This window comes from Falco rusticolus, chromosome 3, assembly GCF_015220075.1.
Source record: "Falco rusticolus isolate bFalRus1 chromosome 3, bFalRus1.pri, whole genome shotgun sequence".
NCBI lineage: Eukaryota > Metazoa > Chordata > Aves > Falconiformes > Falconidae > Falco > Falco rusticolus.
Window position 1 is genome coordinate 40,905,992 of NC_051189.1, and position 24,102 is coordinate 40,930,093.

Genomic DNA, 24,102 nt, shown 5'->3' on the forward strand with positions numbered 1-24,102 from the left:
GCCCCTGAATCTCTAGGGAGATAGGGTCTGGAGGCACATCCGTTTGATTTTAACACTCTGTACTAGATGCTGCTGAGTGACTTTCATTTTGGCCTGTGAGAATTTTTAGATTGCCTTAGTACCATCCCTCTAGCTCTCCACTTTCCAAGGCACCCAACGCTGGATTTTGCACTCTTCTCTGGAGCACAGGCACCAACAACACAGGAGCTGCAGAGCCTATACAGATCTTTGAGGTATAAAAGGTGATTTTTAATGAAGACGTAGGGGAGAGCAGAAAGCAAACATCTTAGTAGGTGGCAGATTTCCAGAAAAACTTTATGATGACTAAAAAGAAACAGGTAACTCATTCTAAGAACAAACTGATAATGCTGCTGAGAAAAAGACATAATGGCCTATAAGTGCAAAAAAAAAAAAATAATTTGTTTAGAGCCATTTACTGTGTTTAATAAGGAGCAAACAGGATGCTAGTTTCATAATACCAGTTTTGTTCACTTAGATACAGAAGGATGAGTGTTTATGGTGGAAGGTTAGTTTTAATGTGTTGTCTGAAGGCTGATAATGTAGACCTAGTGGAATTCCTACAGAACAGCATCAGTGTGAATGCAAGAAGAATTGAGCTTTGCATTGGTGGAGCTACTGGCGAAACTGCAAAAATAAACTTCCCTTTGCAGTAACCCTGACAGAGTAGGTGGGAAAATTGTCAATAACTGTTCCTATTTGTTTTCTTGAGGAGGAAGGGGAAGTGGAGGGGGGTGTTCCCCCCTAAATGCTTACCTTGGTCTTTAATTCTTACTCCTGTGGGGGGATAATATGACAGTTGAATATTTGACAGCTTTTCGTGAATTGTTGTGCTTGTTTTTCTCAAGAAAAATTGTTAACCAATTCACATTTCTCAGGTATTACTTGGGAAGCATAAGAAACAAAGGACTTTCCCAGCCTGATTTTTCTTCTGTATTTTGGGTCACCATCTGAGTCTGGCTTAGAGATCAGATGATCTTGGGAATGTACAGCTTTCGTCATGTTGATGATTTTTGTGTCATCCTGGTCAGTGAAAAATTTAGTCATTGAAGCAGATCCTCAAGGACAGTTCCAGCTCTCCACCGACAGCTACGTTGGAACTGCTGTCTCCTCAAAACCTCTTACTGTCACAGTTTTCTTAATAGTATCTTAGTCCTTTCTTGGAGCCCCACTTGTGATACTTGTGAAATTGCCTATTTTCAAGAAAGTGCTTAGCTCCGTAGTTGTTAAGGAACAGTCAGTGTCACAGGCTATGCTGGAGGCTGCGGTAGATGTTTCATATAGTCTGCAGTAAGGTCGGTGTTTGTATGATGCTGTGAGTGCCCTGGCAGGGTCACTGGGAGTTCCCCAGCAAGTGCAGAGGGATGGAGTTTGTGATTCGAGAGCTCAGCTCTGCTGCGCTGCAGAACAAGAGCCATCTTGCTCTTCTTGCAGTGGATTGTTCTTAAAATGTTGGCAGTACGTACATACATGTATAGACTTAATAGAGAAAAAGATAATCCAGATGGTTTTCAAGTAGAATCTGATACCATCCGTGTCAAAGAGCAGCTGGGAGTTACATGTTTCAGGCATGATCCAGTCTTTTTTCATGAAGCTTGACCAGTATTTAGAAAAAGGAAAATGACTCCAGTTTCTCCTCAAAATGGTTAAAACCCTATATTTTCAGTACAAAGAAAGGAATTTTTATTCCTTTTTAAAATTTTATTCTTTTTTTGATTTAGAAAAATGTTAGGTGGCGTTTGGTTCTGAATCTGAGACAGCTCCAAGTCTTGGTTGCTTCCTCAAGTTTCAATAAGTAGCCTTCTCAGTATCCCTGCAGAACTGCTTGGATCTTAGTCTCCAGGCTGTTTCTGCCAATGCCTTCATTCAGCCAGTTCATTGGGAAAACTAAGTGTGAACATCCAATTGCCAACACATACTCTGGCTGCTAAATTTTATGAATTGCCAGAAAGAAGAGAACAGCAGTTCCCTCATTAAGTTCAATGCATGGCTGACCGGGCCAGCAGAGGGAAGGGAACTGGTGGGGCAGAAATGAAGGACTTGAAGGAGGTGGTGAACCCTCTTGTTTTGATACCTGATTTCCATTTTATGCCAGTGTGAAGTGATCGTACAATTACAGGCTCCAGCTTTTATTCTAACATGGTATGAATCACCTCCTGGAGATGCTCACCTCCTTCACGGCACTCGTGTTTGTTTTTCTGCTAATCCCAAACAATACAGGAGCTCTCTGAAATGGCTGGTAACATCTCCCTGCCATCGTCCTTACAAAACTGGCAGCAACTAGGCAGATGGTGAACTAGGGCTGCCCTGGCTTGTATGAACTTTTTGATCATTTACATCACCTCCCTATGCCCTTTGTAATAATGATTTCTGCCTCCAGAATATTGGTACTTATTGAGGAGTATGTAAACTGGGACAGGTGAGTTTCATGTGGTCCTACGGTGCGTAGGACAACAGACGGCCAGGAGTGGGGCAGGATTTCCATGGGCTGTTCATTGCAAAAATTATAATAAGCTTGTGTTGTTTTAACACATGATAGCTTGACAAGTTATTTTCCTTACGAGTTAGATGATATGTACAAAATATTTACCAGTTCCTCCGTGATCTCTGGTGTTGACGGATGTTCACTTTCTACAATATTATACATGTACTTGAGCAAGCATATATTTTCACTAAAGCTGCATGTGCTGCCTTTTCATGTAGCTGGGATATGTTTGGTTTCATGTATTTCAGTTTTGTTAGGTTTTTCTTGTTGTGTGACACTATGGCTTTTCCTTTGTCTTTCCTCATTCAGCCTTGCAAAATTGCCATGAAAATTCAGCAACCCAGGCACAAAACATACTTATCTGTTCTTACATAACTGGTAACAATCAAAGAGATGGCAGCGCTTTGCTTGTCCACCACAAATTTTCTTCTGAAGGCATTTGTCGAGTCATAAACACAGTGGTTTTATTGGTACCTTTCAAACAAACTTTTATTTCAGATAGATTTGCCAAGTAAAAACTGAGTTGAGCATGGAACAAGAAACTTGGAAACATGAACAGAGAACTCATGACTTCTCCGCCATAAACCTTTCTTGCACTTTTTTCCTTTTAGTTGCTGATATGTGTTCAAGATGAGTGGGATAGGAGAAAATACCTCTGACCCATCCAGAGCAGAGTCAAGAAAGCGCAAGGATCCTGATCAGCTTGGACCCAGGTTAGCCCATTTATGTCTGAAGGCATTGAAAGACTTTAAAAAAATGTACCATGCACATTTCTTGCAGGTAGAAAATGACAAACTTACCATTCTTGTGAAGAGAAGTCAGTACCAAACTACTCTGCAGTAATTCTGTGTCGTGGGTTTGGGGTGGGGGGTGGGGGCTATTCTCTTATATTATTATTTGTTTGTTTTGAATCCAATATAGTGTCAATATACAGAATTTTGGTGAATATTTAGGAGCTATGTAAAAATCTTTTTTGGCTAATCGTTGCAAGGTGTCCTCAGTCACTTATTCTGGCAATCTACGATTTTTTGCCACCTCTTGTACATCATAATCAGGGACTTGAAAAATATTTTTCAGTTTTATAGCAGTTGCATTATCAACATAAATTTTAGATTTGCCACTTATTCACCATTTTTTATTACAACTGTCCTCATTTCACAGTGAGGCAGGGAGTATGGATTGTTAGGTTTAACTTTTTAAGCTGTTTTATTTTCTCATACACTGTCGCTATATGATGCTCCTTGGATTCTCAATGCCATGTGGAAGGATACTTGTAAATGTTCAAAACCCACCCACCCCAATTAATCTTCTGTTTTGAATTTCAAATCCCAAACCTCTTTTGAAACAAAAACACACTTCTGGGAAAAAATATGTAACATCTTTTTTAATCTACTTTCCTTGTTCCAAAGGAAACCTTTCTACCTGAAAAACTTGTAAGTTATATTTTTGTTGTGAGAGAAGGCAGTTCTCTCTCATTTTGTTAAACTACTCTTAAACCATTTGGCATCATCTTTGAGCTGGCCAGAAGGCAAGCAAACTGACATTAAATACAATGTTTTTATAATCTCCTCTTTCAGCCCTAAAAGAAGCACTGAGAAACGCAATCGTGAGCAAGAGAATAAATACATAGAAGAACTCGCAGAGCTGATTTTTGCAAATTTTAATGATATTGACAACTTTAACTTTAAACCTGACAAATGTGCAATCTTGAAAGAAACTGTGAAGCAAATTCGTCAGATAAAAGAACAAGGTAAGAGGACTAATAAATCGACTGAATATTTTCTGTGTTGATTATTCCTATATTTTTGGCAAACCCAGTAGTCTCTTCAGCTTTTCTTTAGCAGATTCCTAGGTTTTTCATTAATCAGTAATGACAAATGTTGTAATGGTATATAAACAGAGTGTGTTAAGTATCATGTTCAATATTTTAGAAATAAGCTTCACAGAGAATTTGGAAATTGCCAAGAGGGAGAGAAAAACAGTCAGTCCGATGCGTGCATCTAATGGAATTGGAATTTCTTGTGCTTTTACAAAAGTTAAACTAGCAGATGGCTTTGAGGCTGGGGTGGGGGGTAGGGGGGGGGGGCAAGGCTACTTACGTACTTTTACATGGATGATGAATCCATGCAAAATAGGAATAATCCAGGAGAGTGGGGTATGAAAGTATTCTGCATCCCCCCATTTGCTTGCTTTTGTTGGTATGAATAGATATTGTGGACTAAATTATCTACGTCTCTTAAATGATGACATCATATCCTCAACTACAATAGATTTGAAACTATTCTAATCTCTAGATAGGGTCCTGTTATAAATGTAAACCAGAGAACGTGACAGTTTTCTTCCTGTTCTTTGTCTAGAAGATTAGTTTTGTATTTCTTTTCTTTTGAACTATTTCCTATTTAAAGAAAAAAAACAAAATCTTTTAGAAACTTTAGATTTTTGGAAGTGGGTTTTGTAGCACAAGTCTATCTGGGCAGGTATGAATAGCACTGCAGGTGTTCAGGGAAGATTCAGATTCTTACAAGTAGTATTAGTTTTATTTTTATAGAGAGGATATCAATCTCTTTATATTAGAGTGATTCCTTTGGTTTTCAAACACTAACATCTTTCACTTTTTTCGTATTCTGTGATTTCTGTGGGAAAATAATTCTTCCTTTTGCATATTATATGTGTGAAGTTATAAAAGTAGAGATTACATGTTGCATAATATAGATACAGCTTTATTTCTAAAACCAGTGGATAAATACATCTGCAGTTTCAAAGTTCAGCCTATTCAAAGCTAAATGGAAAGTGGAAAGTGTCAAATTGTGTCAACTGCCTCCACAGTGGCTCTAGTTGATTAATCTTCAGGAATGTACCTATTTCTCAGCTTGTTCTCTTCTTATTGCTATTAAGTTGCCATAATTTTTAAAGTGGCTATTCTAGTGAAGTTGCCGTGCCCCATGTTAGAAGTATACCTTTTAACCTGGCACAGTGTCCATCATCATTTTGCACCTTGCTGGCTTTTCAGATATGTTTTTTTCTTTATTTTCTTTTCTTCTTCCTTCTCTCACTTTCAGTTTTGGATTTTTGTTTTGCTGACACCAAGAGATGCATTCTCTTTATCCTTACCTGAGAAGGGATAAAGACCAAAAAAAATATGTTTTCCTGGGAAGTGGATGCACAGAGAAAAATCTGTTAGTCCACTTGGTAATTCTCTCAGTGGCTGAGAAGATATAGTCTGAAAATCTGGCTCTAACTAAGGCAACTTTGGCAAATCCACAGTTTTGTTGTTCAGGACCAATATCATAAAAACAGTTTTCATATTGTTATAAAATGTTCACGCTCATCAAACCAGGTTACATATAAATTATTAGTTCTTTATGGGCCAGAAGTGTATGAAAGCTGAATGTGCACTTAATTTTTTAAGCTCATAAAGTTTTATTGCAAAAACAACTGAATATACATTTCTAAAGACAGACTAAAATGCTATGAATACTATTTATTTCAACAAGTAGCAGTGGTTTGCAACCCTTGAGCAATAAAGATACTAAATTACTCTTTATAATGTTGATTTGTTGCATAAGGTTCTTCAGCTGAGGACAATTTGATTGTCTGTTAACTGTCTGGGTCTTTGCATGAAACGCATAGCTGGTACCGACTAGACTTTAAGACTCTCTAGGGGCCATTGCAAAACAATGAGACCCTCAAGGTGGGCATTGATGGTACCTCAGGATCTAGAAGCAAAGATTAGAATACTTGAAATTATTCCTTTAAACCAATTAAAAGTTTGATACTGATTTCTGCGTAGAAGCTACATGTGTTTGTTGTAATAGTAAATTTAAAAGGCTTTTCTTTTTAAGAAAAAATCAAGTGACAGCACACTCTGAAATGCAGTGTTGTTTTGTAATAGGCATTTCGTTAACAAATAGGTCTCACATGCAGTAAACATTCAAACTGCAGGAAGGGTACAATACACCTGTACCTCTGTTGAGTGCCACAAAAAACCTGGCCTAAGCAAGGCAAACACATTGAAGACCTAATGAGGCTATTACTATTGCAGTCTCATCTTTTTCAGGTAGTTTATCACCTCAGATTGGGAATCCTGCACTTCTATATATTCATCATTTAAATGCATTAACTTTTAGGTTGTTCTAAATCTTTGATTGCTTTTCCATTGGCAAGACATGTTAGAAGACCTTCATAATGGTGAAACACTTCCGTTGTCTTAAGAATATCTATTTCTAAAATAAAGTCATGAGAATAATACTATACTTTAATAAATTGCCATGAGACTCAGGTTAAAAATCATATTTTCTTACGTTTAAGATGTTTTGTTGATTATTTAGCATTACACTAAATACCTGTAGGAGAGAACTAAATGAACACCCTGAAATTCTTGAGTGATTCTACACTAACATGGACAAATCAAGATGGCTCAGTTTTTACAAGCTGAGCCAGCTCTACATTTCTTCAAAGACAGATCAGATTAAATTAGTGAAGACTTATTTTACAGTTTTATTATTTTGAAGCTTTAGTAAAGAGGTTGGATTTTCGAAATAAATACTAAAAACTCTTCACAAACATTCATCTCTAAATAGAATTGCACATTAAGGTCTCATTACTTTCAAAAACGCGGTCAGTTATAAATACCTTTTAAAGCCACTGAAAGCAAAAAGTTTTATAGCTGCTGCTGAGATTTGACAAGGAGACTTTATTTTAGGTTCTAGGAATGAAAATGAAGAAGGAAGAAATACAGATTGATATTCATTTCCCATGTCAAGCTTGCTGGGCTGGTAGCTGAAAAAGTAATAGATTTATTGCTGTAGCAATACCATCATGTAAGTTAGTATAATGTTATCCTGATCTATTTTATATGCAAATACAGATTTGCAATATTGTATTTGTTATCTTTATATCATTTTTCACAGTATATACTTCCAAGATTCTTTAGTTGTGGTATGTTTGAGATTCAGTTTATTACAATTTGCAAAGCAAGTTGCAAGAACTTGCATATAACTGAATTCATTAGAAGAATTAAAGATACTTGGAAGATGTAACCATTGCATGTAGTTTTAATCTGGGGTTTGAATGTTTTTAGTACTTGGGAAAATGGAAGACAAGTGGCTTTACAGAAGCTTAAGTTTCTACTGAGGATTTTTACCATATTATCTTACAGTGATTGGATAGAGATTTGTGGATGTCCAGAGGAGATAAAAAATTGTGATTTTTAATATGAAGATGAAATAGAAGCTGTATTCATGTAAATCTTACATGGGTATTTCTACTGGGGATTTGAAACTTGTGTTTCAAGCACTTGGGGAAAAGAGTCATTCAGTTTTTTATTTATAACGTAAAAGTGATATGAAATGGTGGGCTTATGGTTGTGTTACATGGTCATGGAAGTGTAAGCTCTCCTGTTATTCTCAGTCTGTGTTAAGTTACTTTGAAAGAGTAGGAGTCATATATGTTGCAGATGTGTTCATAATATACACAAATGTGTACAAGCACAGTAAGTTCCAGTTTACACATGCTTAATTAAAAAAGCTTCTTTTAAGCAAGTGTAAAGACCACTGGGGATAAATGTTCTTTTGTATGCCAGACAGCCAAGAAGCTATAAAGCCATTTGATTGTACTTAAGAAATATATTTAGTAAAATAGTGTCTGATTGATGCCAGGATCCTACCTTTGCAACTACAACTTCAGCACTTAAGGCAGATTAATTTCAGTTGTGCAAGTACTGCTGCAAATGTTTTTGCATATCTGAAGACAGCAGAATTCTGAGAGCAAATGAGAGGAGTCTGCATTCTCTTCTTCCCTAGCTTACAATCAGCTGAACTGTTTCAGATCAATCTCATTTGATTTCATAGCTACAGTAGTCCTTTTCCTTGAATCATGTCATTTGCCTGACTCCTCTCACTCACTGTGTGCATTTTGCTTTTTTCTTTCTCATTATTATTTTTGGCTGCTTCGTCCCTCTTGAGCTGATTCCCCCACCACCACCACCACCCGCCCTTCTTGGTATTAAGCAGGATTTTAAAATTAAACCTTTGCCTTTAGTTTAAAGCTCTTTTTATTCATCATACTAACATAAGTCTCAGCAGGTAAATAACTCACACTGTAAAACAGACACTATTTGTTACTTTTCACTGCTTGAACACCTCCTGGTTCAGGCTTTGAAACCTTTTCTTCATTATCTAGTTGTGCTTTTACTCTCTTCTGGATATCAGTAATGCAGTAGGTACAGAGGATGCTGAAGATCACCTTAAGCTTCTTCAGCAGTTTCTCTAGCTAAGCAGTCACCTCTGACCCCTTCAGTAGGAGTGCTGAAGAATGTGTCCTGACATCAAGTACAAGAAGTGGGGTTTTTTTCCTCAAGTCCCCTGTGTACCTTTTATTAAGCTTCAGGTCTGCATCTCTTGTTTCTCTCCTGGTCTCCATGCCTTTCTGTTTTCTGTAGCTTTTTTTCAGGATGGCATCCAGAGGGATATAATGTACTGTGCCAAAGGATCCCCAAATGCGATTTTAGGTCTCAGTTCCATTTTCCTGCAGAGTCCAGCTTTCATGTGTCACTGGATTCTGAAGAGGTGCGGTGTTCTGTAGAACAGCTTTTCAGTAATACAGGGAAGGGGTATCAGGGTGGTGATTATCAGTCTAGCTATTAATGTACACTTCGGAGTTGTCAAATTGTGTTTTCGTAATAGCCTTACAAGAAGACAGACCTTGGACAGAGCGAATCGCCATGTGAAAGCTAACCAGCATTGGGAGAAGGGGACGTGCTTGGGAAAGGGAAACATGCAAGAGCTATGGAACCTGTATGAGTTTAAAAAGACTTGTTGTTAATCATGTGTATCTTTTTCTGGTTCCATATTTGATAGCAAAACCAGGTTTTGCTTCCCCGTAGCAGTGCTACTTCGTAATCAGAGTCACTCCAGCAGATAAGTCTATTGTTGCCTCCAGTGTCAGTATGTAAGTAAAGTTGCTTGCTAAAGGAAAAGAGTGTGGCCTTAAAGCTGTGACAAGGGGTAACTTTGCTGCTACTTTGAATTTATCAGATCTGAATTTAGATTCACATTTCACAAGGTATTTAAGCAACTGCCTAACTTTAAGCAGATGAGTAATCCCTGTTAAGTCAGTGGAACTACTTAAGGGTTTAAAGTTATGTGCATAAATATCTTACCAAATCAGGATATTAAGACGAGAGCGTATGCAGAGCTGGTTTTTATTTGTTGGGTTTTGTTTTGCAAATATTGTAGTTGGTCAGTTTTACTGTAATTATTTTTTTTTATGTTGATTGTACTTGAGGTGGCAGGAGATTTAAAATTTATGCCAATTTTTGAATCCTTTTTCTTGAAGGAGTTCTGTATGGCTGTTATTATTTATATGTGCTGTACTTTCAGCCTGATAGGATTTTAAGACTGAATTAAGTGTCAGAGGAATTTGTGCTGTGAAGTCAAGCAATTTATGCAGCACATTTACAAAAAATCTATTACTGAATTTGCTTTGCTGTCTCCTTTACCTGCAGCTGAGAGTGATGCACTGAAAATGACTTTGATCTTCCTCTGTACATTGTAAAGCTTTTTGGCTAAATATCCAGTTATGTTGACTTCGCTACTTGCATGCCTCCAGAGAACTACTGATTTGCTGAAGAATTTAAACTGGTTTAATTTAAACTGGTAATGCATACCATCAGTTTCTTTTCTGTCTCTGAAGAAAAGTAGTCCATTAGCCAGCAGACCCATCAAGTGGGAAATTTCCTGGGGTTTGCTTATTTTAATGGAGTTGTGTATCATGCAGAATAGTTGGCTTAGGCCTTACCTACACATAAGTTATGGCATTTTAGCTATGTTAATAGTTTTCTGTGGAAGCAGTGTTAGACTTTTCTTAATATGACTTATGAGAGGAGTAGCTGAAGATGCCTTTATGACATATGGGCTTAAACTGTTGAAAGAGTTGGGATTGTTCAGCCTGGAGAGGAGAAGGCTCCAGGGAGACCTTATTGCAGCAGCCTTTCAGTATGTAAAGGGGGCTTATAAGAAAAACAGAGGAGACTTTACTGAGGCCTACAGTGACAGGACAAGAGGCAGTGGTTTTAAGCTGAAAGAAGGCAGATTTAGATTGGACATAAGGAAGAATGTTTTTATGGTGATGGTGGTGAGACACTGGAACATGTTTCCCAGAGAAGCTGTGGATGCCCCATCCCTGGAGGTGTTCAAGGCCAGGCTGGATGGGGCTTTGAGCAACCTGGTCTAGTGGAAGGTGTCCCTGCCCATGGCAGGGGGGTTGGAACTGGATGATCTTTAAAGCTCCTTTCCAACTCAAACTGTCTGTGATTCTGTGATTCTCTTGCTTCAAGAAAACAGACAAAAATAATCATCAAACTGGTAATCAAAATTGTGAAACTGGTGGAAAATCTATGCACTTAATAGGATTTAGTGGATTGGTGTCACTTCTTGCTTCCTAATCATGGTTAAAGCCCTGTCTGCTGTTTTAGAATAAATATAACCTTGTTCCCCAAAGTTAATGAGACTGTTTACTCATCATCTGATTAGGAGATTTAGGTCAATTTTTTTATTATTTATTTTGAAGAACAGCAATAGTAGAGTTGTCCTGAGGATGTGCAGGCTGCAGACTAACCTGTGGGAAATGAGGCAGATGCTGAAAAGCCTTGGTTCCACCATTGCTTCCCTCCTCTTGGGCATGAGTTTCCATGCCCTCCCTTACCCTGACAGTGTACAGTTGTGTGGTGAGCCTGAGCAGTATTTTTTATTTGACTGGGAGGGGAGGATCTGTCTCCCCACAGATCCTTGGTGGAGCTCCCTCCAACACAGGTCCAAGTGTGCCAGCAATGACTGAGCCGTGGGCTAACACCCACAGCTGTCTTGGCACTGTTGGCCATTGCAGGGTGTCGAATGATGACTGTCACATAAGAAGACACGTCTCTTGTCTGTGGCCTTCAACTCTGTCAATTATGGGTGACTTCAGTTGAGATAATTTGCTTGAAGTCTTTGATTACTTCAGTTCTAGGGATAATTTGCTTGAAGTTTTAGACCAGAAATCAAAGCTTTGACACCAAGTTGTGGATCAAAGTTGAAATGAAACTAAGTGTTCACTCCTGTTAAGACTGTGGTCTTTTTCAGGTAGAAATAGTTATTTTTGGCAGGTGTTATGGGAAAACTTGCTTGCTTGTTTTGCATCCTACTTGTATTTTGCTTTTCTTTGATCTTTATTTTGTTTTCTTTCATAAATTCTAAATGACCAAGAGAGAAAATAATTCAAACTAGTGGAGCATGGTTGTTTATTATATGTTCTGTAGCTGCGCAGATGGTTGAGATCTAAGAGGTCTATAATACTAGTGTTGGGGGATGCTGTAAAGGATTGAGATGCTTCTCCTGTATTTACCATGCTTTAGGGGGTGTCTCAAGTGTTCCCTCTTCATCCTTTGCAAGAATATTTTCATTGAAGTTTTGGGTTTGTTACTTCAGTATTTAATGACCATAGAATGGTCTGTGTACTTCTGGGATTGTAGTAGAAATGTCTTGTATAAGAAAGATAGAGACATCTCTTCCTGAAATTTAGGATTTTGGAGGCTACCTCCTTGCAGATAGTGTATTGTTCTCAGGCTGTGTTTAAACTGTCACTGAGCACTTTAAACTTCAAAGCTTTACAGAGTTTCTTTCGTATTTTATCATGTAATCTCTTATGAACTGTAAACATCATGAATGCATTTGGCATTTTAAATTTGGGGGGAGATTGGAAATACAGAAGTACAGGCTGTCATCCAGCCCTCCACAATATGAACGAAGCTCTTGAGACTGGTGTTTCTTAGCAGCTGCTCTGTTCTTCAGAGGTGTCTGGTCAATAGCAAATACTGAGTTGAGGTGCAAAAGAAAAATTGGGGGCTGCTGACCCAGGTCTTAATGTTTGTGTTTGTAGTCTCTTACTGCTGGAAGATGTGCAATGTAAGAGGTGCTTAATGTAGAACATCAGGGCTTGCTGTGTGCTTTAGATTAGTGAATGAAATGTACTAATCTCAGCAGCATGTAAAGCAAGTAAATGAAGGAGACTTCATATTACCTTGACTGTCTCTGTGCAGCCTAGTTTATGGAATAGCAAATTAATTTACTGAAAGTGGTGATGATACTTCAGTCAAAATAAGATCATCTATTATAAGGAACCTAGCTTTTTTCACGCAGCTTTTATCTTTTCTGTTTAAAGACTGCATCCTGAAAAGTGATAGTATGATGTTGAGTCACTATAGAGCGCAATACCTTTCATACCATGTTTGAATCCTGATAACCTGTGGATTCACAGCACATTAAAGGGGTATTGATCAAAGGCTCCTCTGTATTCAGACTAGGACCAAGATAACTGCATCTGTTCCAAGTCATGCATTTTGTTACTTCTGTAAAAGATTCTGCTTGTGGACAGTTAGTTAGAAATAGGAGTCCTTGAACATGAAATGACTGAGGATATGAAAACAATTATTACTTAAGCTTTCAGGTTTTTCTTATGAAAACCCACAGTGTGCAGCTGGGGAAAAAAACATAGACTGGAGTTTGAAGAATGATGTGGCAGATGATATGTACTTGCTCTGTCATGTACACTGTTGAGCTCCTAGTGAATGTTCTCAGACAGATGGTTGGAGAGCCAAGAAAAATATGCCTTCTCTTTCCTTTCATTAGTCTCATATACAAGTATTTTATCATCTCATCTACATGTATTTTACAAGCCAATGGGTACTCTGCTGTCTGCACAGGCTCTCCCTCTTCCCTCTGAAAGCAAACCACTCTTCTTTAGCTTGCAAAAGATCAGAGCAAATGTCAGAAGATGGAGACAGAAAAGTATGTAACATTAAGTAGAAAACTTCCAAAGTAGATACTCCATAACTGGAGATGCTCCAGATATTGCTATCTTATCTGAAATAGTATCCGTGTGCCCCTTTGGAAGAAGCAGCAGTGTGGTACCTCTATTCACAGAGGCTCTGTGCATCTTGAAGCCGAAAGGCGTGTCCCTGCAAACCTTGCTTTGCTTACTGATGCAGCTTGAAATGAAGCTATGCAGCATGCCTGCCACAGCGGGCTTCTAACACACAGAGGTGGGATACAGCCTAACAGCTGGAATCTGTGCCCAAAGCCAGCTCATGTGTAAGGTGCAGATTCTTAGTGGAAAGTTAACTGAAATTTGAAGCAACTTAGTAAAGAAATCAGTAGGTTCCATCAGTCTTCCCGAACAGATTTGAATGTCCTTCAAAACTTATATTGTAATTCAGTGGAGGTTCTTGGCGTGATGCGGGGCTTGGTGAAACGTCTTGGCATGCATTACAGAGATCCAGCTAGACAGTTAGAGTGGTCCCTTGTTGTCTTAAGACGTGTGAGCATGAAGAGCACTAGCCTGTTACTGGCACTTTTTCTTCTGAGGCACAATTTCCTAGAAAGACTTGGAACAACCTGCAGTTCCCATGATCCTTCTGAGGGAGATGTCTTCCAGAGACGGGTTATTCTATGTCAGATTAGGTCTGGGCCTATGTTCAACATTGAAGAGGAAGTGTGTTTAAATATAACAATTGATTCACTTGGAAATGTAAAAAAAGGAGAGGAAGAGGTATCAAGGTTGTAAATTCTAAATATAGATCGGAAGACTCAGGGGTCCCTCATTTAGGCTTTTCTTGGTTTGTTTGTTTTGGTGTTTGCTGGAAAAATATTGAAATATTTTGTGCTAATAACATTAAATTGCTCCTGTCTTCCTTCTTTTGTATAAAACTTTTCACCTCCTTAGCTTGGAGGAAATATTTGAATGTTTGAGTTTATTTTTCTATCTTTAGTTATTTCTTAGTATCCCTCTCGACTTTTCTGAACACAGTGATCCCTGTCACTAGCTGTCAAAAGTAACATTTTATGTAGAATGGATTTTCTTTGTATTTCCCTATTCCTTTCTCCCTTTTCCCTTGAAAGGCTTTATTTTTGTTTCAACCTTTGCTGTTTTCTTTCCTCTCCTTTTTAATGATTGTCCTGCATTTTGTTTTTCACTTCTTCCCCAGTTATGCTCTCTCTTGCCTTCTAGTGTGGCTTTAGCCATAATTTTAGGACCAGCATCACCATACTTGTGGCAGTTTTATTTCATTCAGTGTTGTCTCTCTGATACTGTTTTTTCTCTTAGAGCTATGGTAGGGAATCATGGAATAGTCTTAGGGAATGTGACAAAACTTACTAATGAATCGTTGAGTGTTACACTGATCGATATCAAGGATTATTGTGATTACTATTAAGCTTGAAACTTGAGTCACCATCTGTCTAGCTGCTAGAGATGCTGATTTTAACTGAACATTATAATATAGCTTGTCAGGCCATTGTACTTAATGTTCAAAATATAATTATGTGTTTTCAGTTGGCAATCTAAAATGTAAAGATGCCCAGTAAGCTTTTTTTTTTCCCCATGTTTTTTTTTTTCTCAGTGATACAGGCAGAGAAGCCAGTCCATAAAACCTTTGTTAAATACAACTGTGGGAGGATACTGGCTTTCTCAGGGTCCGTTGTGAGTTATGGTGCAAGAATACTCTTCCTTTCCCTGAGCTCTGTGATGGTAGTGGCCATTGTCATTAGTTCTTTCTTTGAAGCTCAGGCAAGGGGTATATCCTTTATCTTGACAGCGCAAACCCTTTCCAAAGGTGGGGGTTTGGTTTCTTTTGTTGTTTTTGTTGTTTGTGGTTTGTTTTGGGGGGGGGGGGGGGGGGGGGGGGGGCGGGGGGCGTGCTGGTGGTTTGTTTGGTTGTTTGGGTTTTTTTTTTCTTAATGAAGACTTCAGTCCAGATCTAAATGGCTTAGAATTTAGATACTTACCTCAAACCTCAGTATCCTTAAATGTTTAGGCTGAGGTGGACCCATAATCCTGTGGAAATGACAACTATTATTTAAAAGGTCTCACCTGTTGGTGCTTTAATGGGTGAAGCGAGGAGTAGACACCCACGTTCCTTTTTGCAAGCAAGTAAGTAAATTGCAGACTGGAGGCAAAGGTTCTGGATTGTCACTTCTGACCTGATGCACAGGCAGGGCAGCTGAGCTGCATTACCAGCCTTCATGTCAAGCAGGGACATGACTGGAGGCAGACCTTATTCTTCAGCATTTCCTGGTTAAAGCCACATTTGTCCAGCATATCCAACGTGGCACCTGTCAAACAGGGCCACCTCGCTCCCAGCCTGTGCGGCGTCAGGAGCCTGGGACTGGGGAAGAGCAGCGAGGTTGTGGAGCTGGCTGCGGCAGCACCCACCACCACAGGTGGAGCATCCTTTCCAGTGAGCTGCTAGTTGTACACCGTTAAGGGAACTGCTTTTAAGGCCGGTCAAAGTTTCTTCTCAGAGGAGAACTGATGAAGCTCATTGAGAAAATACAGAAAGCAATACTGTTTGTGTTGAATTATTTTCCTGGTTATGGATTATACTGACTTACATGAGACCAGGTGCTGATCCCTACTTCGTGACTTTGAAATAGAGAACAAGAAATGATAACCCCTAATTAATTAAGTTGTAAGTATGGTTCAGTCTATTGAAAGGAGCCCATTTGTACCTATCAGTTCTATTAGCAGGCATTTTAAAATGTGACAGAACAAATTAATGTAATTGAGGTTAAAAGTGACTTTGGATGTAAATCTTAGCAACAAGATAAGCCAAGCTTTTCTAGGGTAATGAAAAAAGAACTTTTAATTTTAGAGAATATCCTAAATGATACGTGTTAATAGTCATTGCCATCCTTCCAGCAGCCATGCTGTATTCATAATGTACCTGAAGTAATGTAGCCACTATTGAAATATATGAAATTAATCTTAAACGCAAGGTTTGGATATAAAAAATCCTTCAAGTAGCTAACATGCAGAAATAAACAGGTTCTTTTAGGAAGCTCTTGTTTTTCCTTATGCTTTCCTTGCAGTAATAAGAACATTTCTGTTTCTAAATTGATTTAAATGTTTGGCCGAGGCCTGTGGTGTTGGGTTAGGCTGGCAGGAAGAGGGGCCCCAGCTTCTATTTCTGAGCACTGGGCTATTACAGGGAGAAAACTTTACTTGTCCTTAATGATTTAGAGCTTTTTTGTACAAGATTTATCTACTGTAATCTGGACTATTAGAAGCAGTAGGAGCCCTGTTATCCATGTTAGCATGGACACATTAAATTAAACTTGTTTCAGTTCTTCCTTAGCTGTCTTCAATTATCTGTGCTCCATTTTGGTCTATGCTTTATTATGGAAACTTTTTTTTCTTTCGTGGGCTCACAGGGAGCCAATGATCCATCATATTTCTTTCTGGTGTGCCATATTAGGTCTCTTGAAAACTTTTTGCAGTCGTCAATGGCAATTTCTAAAAGCAAAAAGATCTTTGCCTGTTGCGAATGATCTGGTGTGTCACAAAGATTTATCATCAGCATCCTAAAATAAAGATGATATTTTGTAATCATGGCAATGTGGCATGCGAAGAAAGGGAGTCATCTGTTTCCTTTTAACAGTTGGTTCAGTATATAGGAGTAAGGCTTGAAGAAACAGAGTCTGGCTAGATTAATATTGCTTTCCAGTATGTTATTTTGCCCTAAGTTTTGAAACCTGTAGGTTTAATTAGCTTGGCAACTGCATCTGCAGATTCTACTCTAAAGAGTGTTAACTCTTGTATCTTTATTTTCAAAATTTTCCCTGTGTTTTTACATGTCAGAGAACCAACTGGAGAGCTGTTAACTTTTGTGAAAGCATTATATTATTTCTGAGACAGTGATGGAGCCCTGTTTCGGACTAAATTATCAGATTCTGCCCTATTTCTTGTCTTGGAAAACATCAGCTCAGCCAAAATGTTGAAGAACATCAGGCTCCCACCATTTAGACATTCATATTAATACTGTTTTTAGAGATGAATTATCAAAACAAGATGAGGTTACTCATTAAGTAAATATCTAACACTTACAAAACTGTAAATGCCAAAACATACGGTAAAATTTTCTGTCCTAATTCAGTACATACCAAAGAAAATAATTACTCAGTTAAACTGAGTGATGCCAAATATTTCTATCTACTATTTCAGTGCAGAGGTCAGTTAGCTTGGCTCTTCTTTTTGAAGTGTAGCCATATTAATGTAATAGATTCTAACTCAGTGCAGATAGATGCATGGCATTTGTTATCATGTACACTTAGGTAGTTTATGTGAGTGTTTTGAAGTCATCTAAGTACCAACAGAGGCAGAACTGTTTCCTGAGTATGTGTTTGTGTATACAGCTACAGACACATGTATTTTGAATCTGCTTATCTGATTCCAGAATAGAATAAGTGACTGATTAAACTGAGGGTATTTTTGAGTAAAGCATCGATAGCCAGTGTACTTAATCTACAATGTGTACTCCTTTGTTGTCTAAGTACTGTATTTTAGGCACTTGCAAAATATTCTGAAGTACACCACAACCCATCAGAGATTGGAGATTGTACTAGTTACTACACAGTCCTAGGAAGTGCATATGCAAAAAAAGGCCCGAAACCCCAGCATTTAAAAAAAAAAATTAAAACAGTGAAAATTATAAATTCTCAGCACCATCCTGTATTTTAGCCTTTTGATAAGGAATTCTCCTGGGCAGACAACACCTTTGATTAATTTATTTATGCTTTTTCTCTAGCCAGTCAGCGTACACTGGAAGGATAGTGTTAGCGGTCATTTTGGAGAAAAGAGAATATCACTTAAAAACATAGGAATATTCATACACACATTGGATTTGTCAGTTTGCAAGCTAAGCACACCCTTTCGTTTCATATAAAAGCATATGTTGAATGTACTCAAATATTTTAATAAGCTAAGAGCTCTCTAAAAATTCTGCAGGAGTAAAACTACATCCAGTTTATTACTTTCCTTTTTTTTTTTTTAAAACTTAGTGGAAAAGGTCCGTGTGGCAGCATCTCCATGGGTTCAACAGCTGATGGGCGTGATGGAAGCTTAATTCCATGTTCAAGAGATTAAAACCAGCTTTCCATTCACAATGTGGTAGTTTGATGTAGCCTCACAGTTTAAAATGAATCATGGGGTTAGAAGTAGTTTCTGGATCCAGGGTTGCTTTTAGTCTTGGTTTATATTTCACTTAAATTGTAGGATGGCAGTTGTCCTTCTGTGTCTTTACTGATAAATAAAAATACTAGAAATAATCTTGTTGGGGGAATTATTTCACTTGCTGTGTTGTTTTGTATTTTTATTGCATGCTGCGGACAGATTGAGCCGTTGAAGATTTGGGGTCCCAGATAGGACACTTCATTCTTCCGTTGAGCAGGAACAAGTGGGTTGTAACTCTGGGGTTTACTTCAGTCCCCAGTCCTTAATTTACCAGGAACTAGTGACCTTCTGAGGTAATCGCAGGTGTGAATAACCTCGGCCACTGCATTAAGCAGATAAATCTGAGAATAGTAGGTACATATTTCTGCAAATAATGCTATATCTGTAAATAATGTTGTCACTTTTAGTTGCCGCTGTTAAATCCAAGAGTTAGCAATCTTCAGAGAAGCTATTTAAGTGTATTTAGAGGGTGAGACTCAGCCGCAGTGCTCCGAATGGAGCCGTGTGCCGGGAGCACTGACACTGCAATACCCCAGCTCACAGGGCTTGGAGCCAGCTGGCCCCTGGGGCGAGGGGAGGAAGGAGGGAGCACTTCCACTGCTGCTGCCTGTCTTCTTCCTCACTTCCCAGAAGTAGACCGTTGAGTTTTGTAATAATGAGAGAAAAATAAGGATCATGCTTGTGATGACAGAAAAGACAAGCAAAATGAGAATGGAGAAGAGACCAAGGAAAAGGTAATAAAATGCCTATTAAATTATTTAGCAAAAAATACATACAGAGATACTAGGCTCCTTTCTGTCCAGCAGTTAAATATTATTCTTGGTGAGCTGAATTTCATTATTTTTGTCCTTGTTCCAGTTTAACTGAATGGGTGCAATTATTTCTCAGGTACTACTTCTTACAGAAGTTGTATTGGGTGACAAAAATGCTGACTTGTACAAAAGAGGAGTGATGGAGAAATGTCAATATTATTAAGAGAAATGAAACTGGTATTAATTTTATGTGTTATTACTTCTGTTTGTTGCGATTCCTAAATCCTTTGTGGGTTTTCAATTCTTTTCTTACTTCCAGCGTCCATGAAAATTTTATACACTGGCTATTGTTACTGAATTTTCTAAGACCAGACATCAATAAAAGCTTGAAAAGCTCCCTGAAAGTTTAGCTGGATTTGGTGTTTTTGTGAGAATGCAAAGCTTTTCATAGAGCCAGTGTCTTACTGATGCGTCTTTACAGTGGGGCAGGTTATGTGTGGGCTGGGAGATCACCTGTACCAATTAGAAGTTGAAAACATGGCAGAGAAGAAGTTACAGCGTTGCAAGTGCTGTTACTCCTGAGCAAGTAATTGAGCTTACAGCTTTCCTAGGGCTTTTAGCTTAAGCCCTGGGGTCATTTACCATTTAAGTGTGTTTCCACCAACAGTAGTAAATACAAAGCTAAACCGTGTGTGTGTGATGAGTGGAGCAGGCATGGGGAGGCACAGGGCACTGCTGGGCAGCCCTGGGCAGACAAGCAGGTGGGTGGGCACGCAGCCCTTCCCAACCGAAGGGGAGCCGAGCCATGCTAACAAGGGGGCTGTGTGTTGGGGAGGTGGGCAAAGCTGTGCTCTTAGATTGCTCACAGTGAATAAATGTGCTGAGAAAAAGTGCAGCTGTGCTTTTTTAATATGCACTGCAGGAGATTTCAGCAGCCTGATGATATATCGTGCATTAATGTTGAAAAGATAAACACATTTGGAGAGCACAGGAAGGCCTTGTGTTTTTATGTTAGCAGAATGCTTCCTAATGAATAAGAACGTGCTGCTGGCTTCACAGAGCCATATGGCAGCTTTTCTAATTTTAGTTCAGTGCAGATGCATAATTCTCCCTTGTTTTACCTCCTAAAACCTTCCTGAGATGTTGCATAGTTTTTCTTGTAAGACTTGATCTATAGTTTTGGGGGGGTGGGAATGTATTCAAGAGTCTAATAGCTTCTGGACAGATGTATGCTGTATGATGAAAGAGCAACCTCACTACATAATCACTTCCCTAAAATAGTAGCTAACTTTATTCACAGGGATGGGATAAGCTGGTCTAAAAATTGATTGCTGAAATAGTTGCTGTTTCTTAGGCACCGGTCTTTTGAAAAATTGCTTGCTTTCAGGGAGAAAAACCAACTTGTGTCAAGGCAATGGAAACTGGGTAAGAAACATGCATGTCGATATCAAGTTCCATGTGAGCCATGGATTGTAGTGCTTTGAATTAAGCAGTTACAAGGCAGAGGTGCTTTCCCTGTGGTTAACCAAGCATCAGAATAACTTACACATTCTTCACTGCTTTGCTTCATCATGTATAGTGATCCAAAACTCATGTTACCAAATACAAGCTTTCTTTTTTTGTTGGGGTTTTTTTTTCTGGTTTTTATTCAAGTCAGTACCTTTGAAGGTACTTTTTGTATAGGCCTATTCATGTTAAAAATCTCCTGTCTGTTACCATAGCCAGTATCATTACTTAGCAATAGTCCTACTCAGATTTTTTTATTACATCTACTATTTTAAATGTTATTAAATCTAACACTTAAAACTGTAATGTCAACTACAGTTTAGTAGTTTGCTAAGTTTACTTTCTATTATGTGTTTTAATGTGTATTTTTTTAATACTGTATCTACCCTTATCTTGGGCCAATTACATACTGTTTCCTTGATTGTTTGGGTTCTGTTTTTGCACACCAATTCAGGAGAGACCAGAAACCACCCAGGGTAAACTTACTCACAAATATGCATGAGGCAAGACAAAAGTAGTTGGCTAAAACATACAAAAAAATTGAGAAGATTAAGTTGTTTTTAAGACAGTTAAAGTGTAAAATTTAATTGCATTTTTAAACATTATATAGCATTTACAATCGCTTTCCCATGATTGTAACGGTATACTGTTGCTGTCACTGTTACGGGGATCTTTCTTCATTAGTGTGATTCTCCTAATGTGCAGAGTTGAGCTTTCTAGTATCCCTTATGATAAATCTCTTTGTTTATATTTTTACTTATTATGTAAATGAGGGTATATGATTTGAGATGGGTGTGGCATTTCAATCGCAATCCAATAGAAAATTATGAAGAACGGCAATTATACAGGACACCTGATAAAACCTGTTTTAAACAATATTGGATAATAAATTTGATTCTGCCTGTTACAGGTTTTTTTCTTTTAATCTCTTTTCTCAGCAGTTTGTAGAGCACGGGTGCTGCCCTGTCCAGGGTTTCACCAGCATCTCTTTTTTGCTTCTCTTGTTCTGTGAAGAACCTGAAGTATTTCGCCAATGCAAAATAAACTACATGTGTGTTGACGCAAATTTTGTCTTTCAGATTATGCTTCGTCTTTCTGCAATCCCTGCAGAGGCTATGTTTTTGTTCTTTACTTTAAAAAGTCATTTTGGTTTTGTAGAGAGCATCAAGATGGAAATATTTATGTGGCTGGGTTCATTAAGGAATTTGGAGTAGAGCTTGAATACAGACAGAGAGCTTTTGGGGTGGTTCAGCTGGTCCTGTCTGCCCACCTGTAGGGAGGGGAGGGTTTGAAACACAACTAAGAGAAGGTGATGCCCATCAGTAGCACTTCTGAGTCTGCTGTCAGAAACCCAGAGAGAACCAACGTAGCTTGAGTTGAGAGGATGGAAAACTAGGAAGGCTTCCGAAGTTAAAATGTAGCAGGAGACTTCAAACTATTGCTTTTGGCTTCTCTTTCTCTGACTTAGGAAATTCTGTTAAACTAATGTGATTTCACAAAGGTTTGCTTTCAGAATCTGTAATGAGCTTCAAATAAAGCTTGAGGCTTTCCCACTGATGAATTTGTCAGAAAATATTTATAAGGGGTTTTTTTTTTCCTTCTCTCTTCTGTATATTAACGTAGAAAAGTAAATACAGTTTGTGATCACTAGGAAGATGCCCAATTGAAAATATTAATATGTATTTTAGTATATTACTACTTATACAATTGTAAACATACCCACAGTTTAAAGTTTAAATTACACACATCACTAAAGCACTACATAATTGGATGTATATATTCTTTGTAGTATCTCTCTCAGGAGTACTTGTATTTTATTTAAATTTTTTTCTCTCTCTAGGCTAAAGTCTTAATTGAGCAGAGCTGATAATTATTTCATGTGTGTGAGGTTTATTCCACTATAATTTAGCTAAAATGCGCTTGATCCCTGGTAACCATATTCGTAAGTATGGGACCAGTTTCTAATCTAATACTCCCTCTCCAGTGGAGATTTCCCTGTGTGGAGGCGAGGCCACGGGAAGCCCCTTTCCACCCCGCTTACCTCCTCTGCGGGCGCAAGGCTGCGTTTCTCATTCCTTACTAAATCTCACTCGGCTAGCTGTGTAAGCTTTCCTGGCGTTTTCCATTTGAACAGGGGCATTGCTGTTCTAGGAGGTGGCATCGCTGGAAGGTGCGAGATCAGGGAACTGGCTCCTGTTTGCTATGGAAAAACCTAGGGTCTGTGGTTAGTCACAGGGTAATACCAGCAACTCCCGTGGGGCTGGAAAAAAGGCTTCCGAGAGGATTTGCAAGGTTGGGCCTCTGCAGCTATTTTCCTAACCCCTAACATTCAAAAATCATTAATCTACTGTAGAAATAATAAACTCTCTGTGCTTCTGATTTGTTTGTAGGGCCCCCAGTGAACCTAAAAAAGATAGAAGTGAAAAAAGGAAAAGTAAACTTTACATTTTTGCGCTGCTGCTTAATGCCAGAAGCTGGAACTGTTAAGAAAAACAAAAAAATACTGACTCGTGATAAATGCATGAGTGTTGCCGGCACTAGAAATTCATGTATCAGTTGTTGGTTTTTTCCAACCTTCTTCAACAATTTTTTTTTCTCAATTAGCCCCACGTGCTGTGTCACTGAAGAAAAGATTTTCATTTCAAGACGTTCCCCACGTCTGGCTGTCAGGACGACACTGCTGACAGGGTTTGCACTTACTTTTCCTCTGTGTGCTGATAGATTCTTCATGAGAGGCTCTGTAGTTCAGTCAGAAATAGATAATTTATTGAATAGTTGAACATGATCAGTAGCTGCAGTTTATAACATTGGCAAAAGTTACTGCTGGTCCTACTCAGAGGCTGTCTGTGGCTATGGTTTCCTATACAATGCCACTTAAATGTATAGGGACCTGTGGCCTGAAGGTATAGCCTCTTCTAAGCTCTCTGGCCACTTAACTTTACACAGTTCAGTTACAGATCCAATTATGAAGTCCATAATTTTGGAGTACTTGTGATTTATAAAGCTTTTCAGAATACCTAACCAACCATCATGAGTAGCGTAGTGTACGTTGTCACCTTCACTGGGAGAGGCAGGTAGGCAGTGTTTGTGTCTAAATAGTATTTTCCTATTTTCTGAGTTCATTGCATTTTCCTTGAGGAAGCGCTGTGTTTATTGATCTCGCAAAGGTATTGGGCCCTCTGTGGAAAAGGGTGTCTAAGGGAAAAGAAAGTGGAGAGATTGAATGGTTGTGAGAGACAGCTGATGATGGAACAGAAGTGGTCAGGGATCAAAGGGTTGAAACAGAGAAAGGGGGAACCA

At 38.6% G+C, this 24,102-nt stretch overlaps 1 protein-coding gene across 7 annotated transcripts in view; it reads left to right on the forward strand.

Moving 5' to 3' along the window:
- NCOA2 (nuclear receptor coactivator 2) overlaps window positions 1–24,102 on the forward strand; it is a 189,769-nt gene that overhangs the window by 109,743 nt on the left and 55,924 nt on the right. For all 7 annotated transcript variants that reach the window (XM_037381549.1, XM_037381552.1, XM_037381550.1 and 4 more), the window contains 2 exons: window positions 3,115–3,216; window positions 4,081–4,253. In XM_037381549.1, the coding sequence (XP_037237446.1) occupies window positions 3,134–3,216; window positions 4,081–4,253 (256 nt within the window). In that variant the 5' untranslated portion in view covers window positions 3,115–3,133. The remainder of the gene's footprint in view (window positions 1–3,114; window positions 3,217–4,080; window positions 4,254–24,102) is intronic.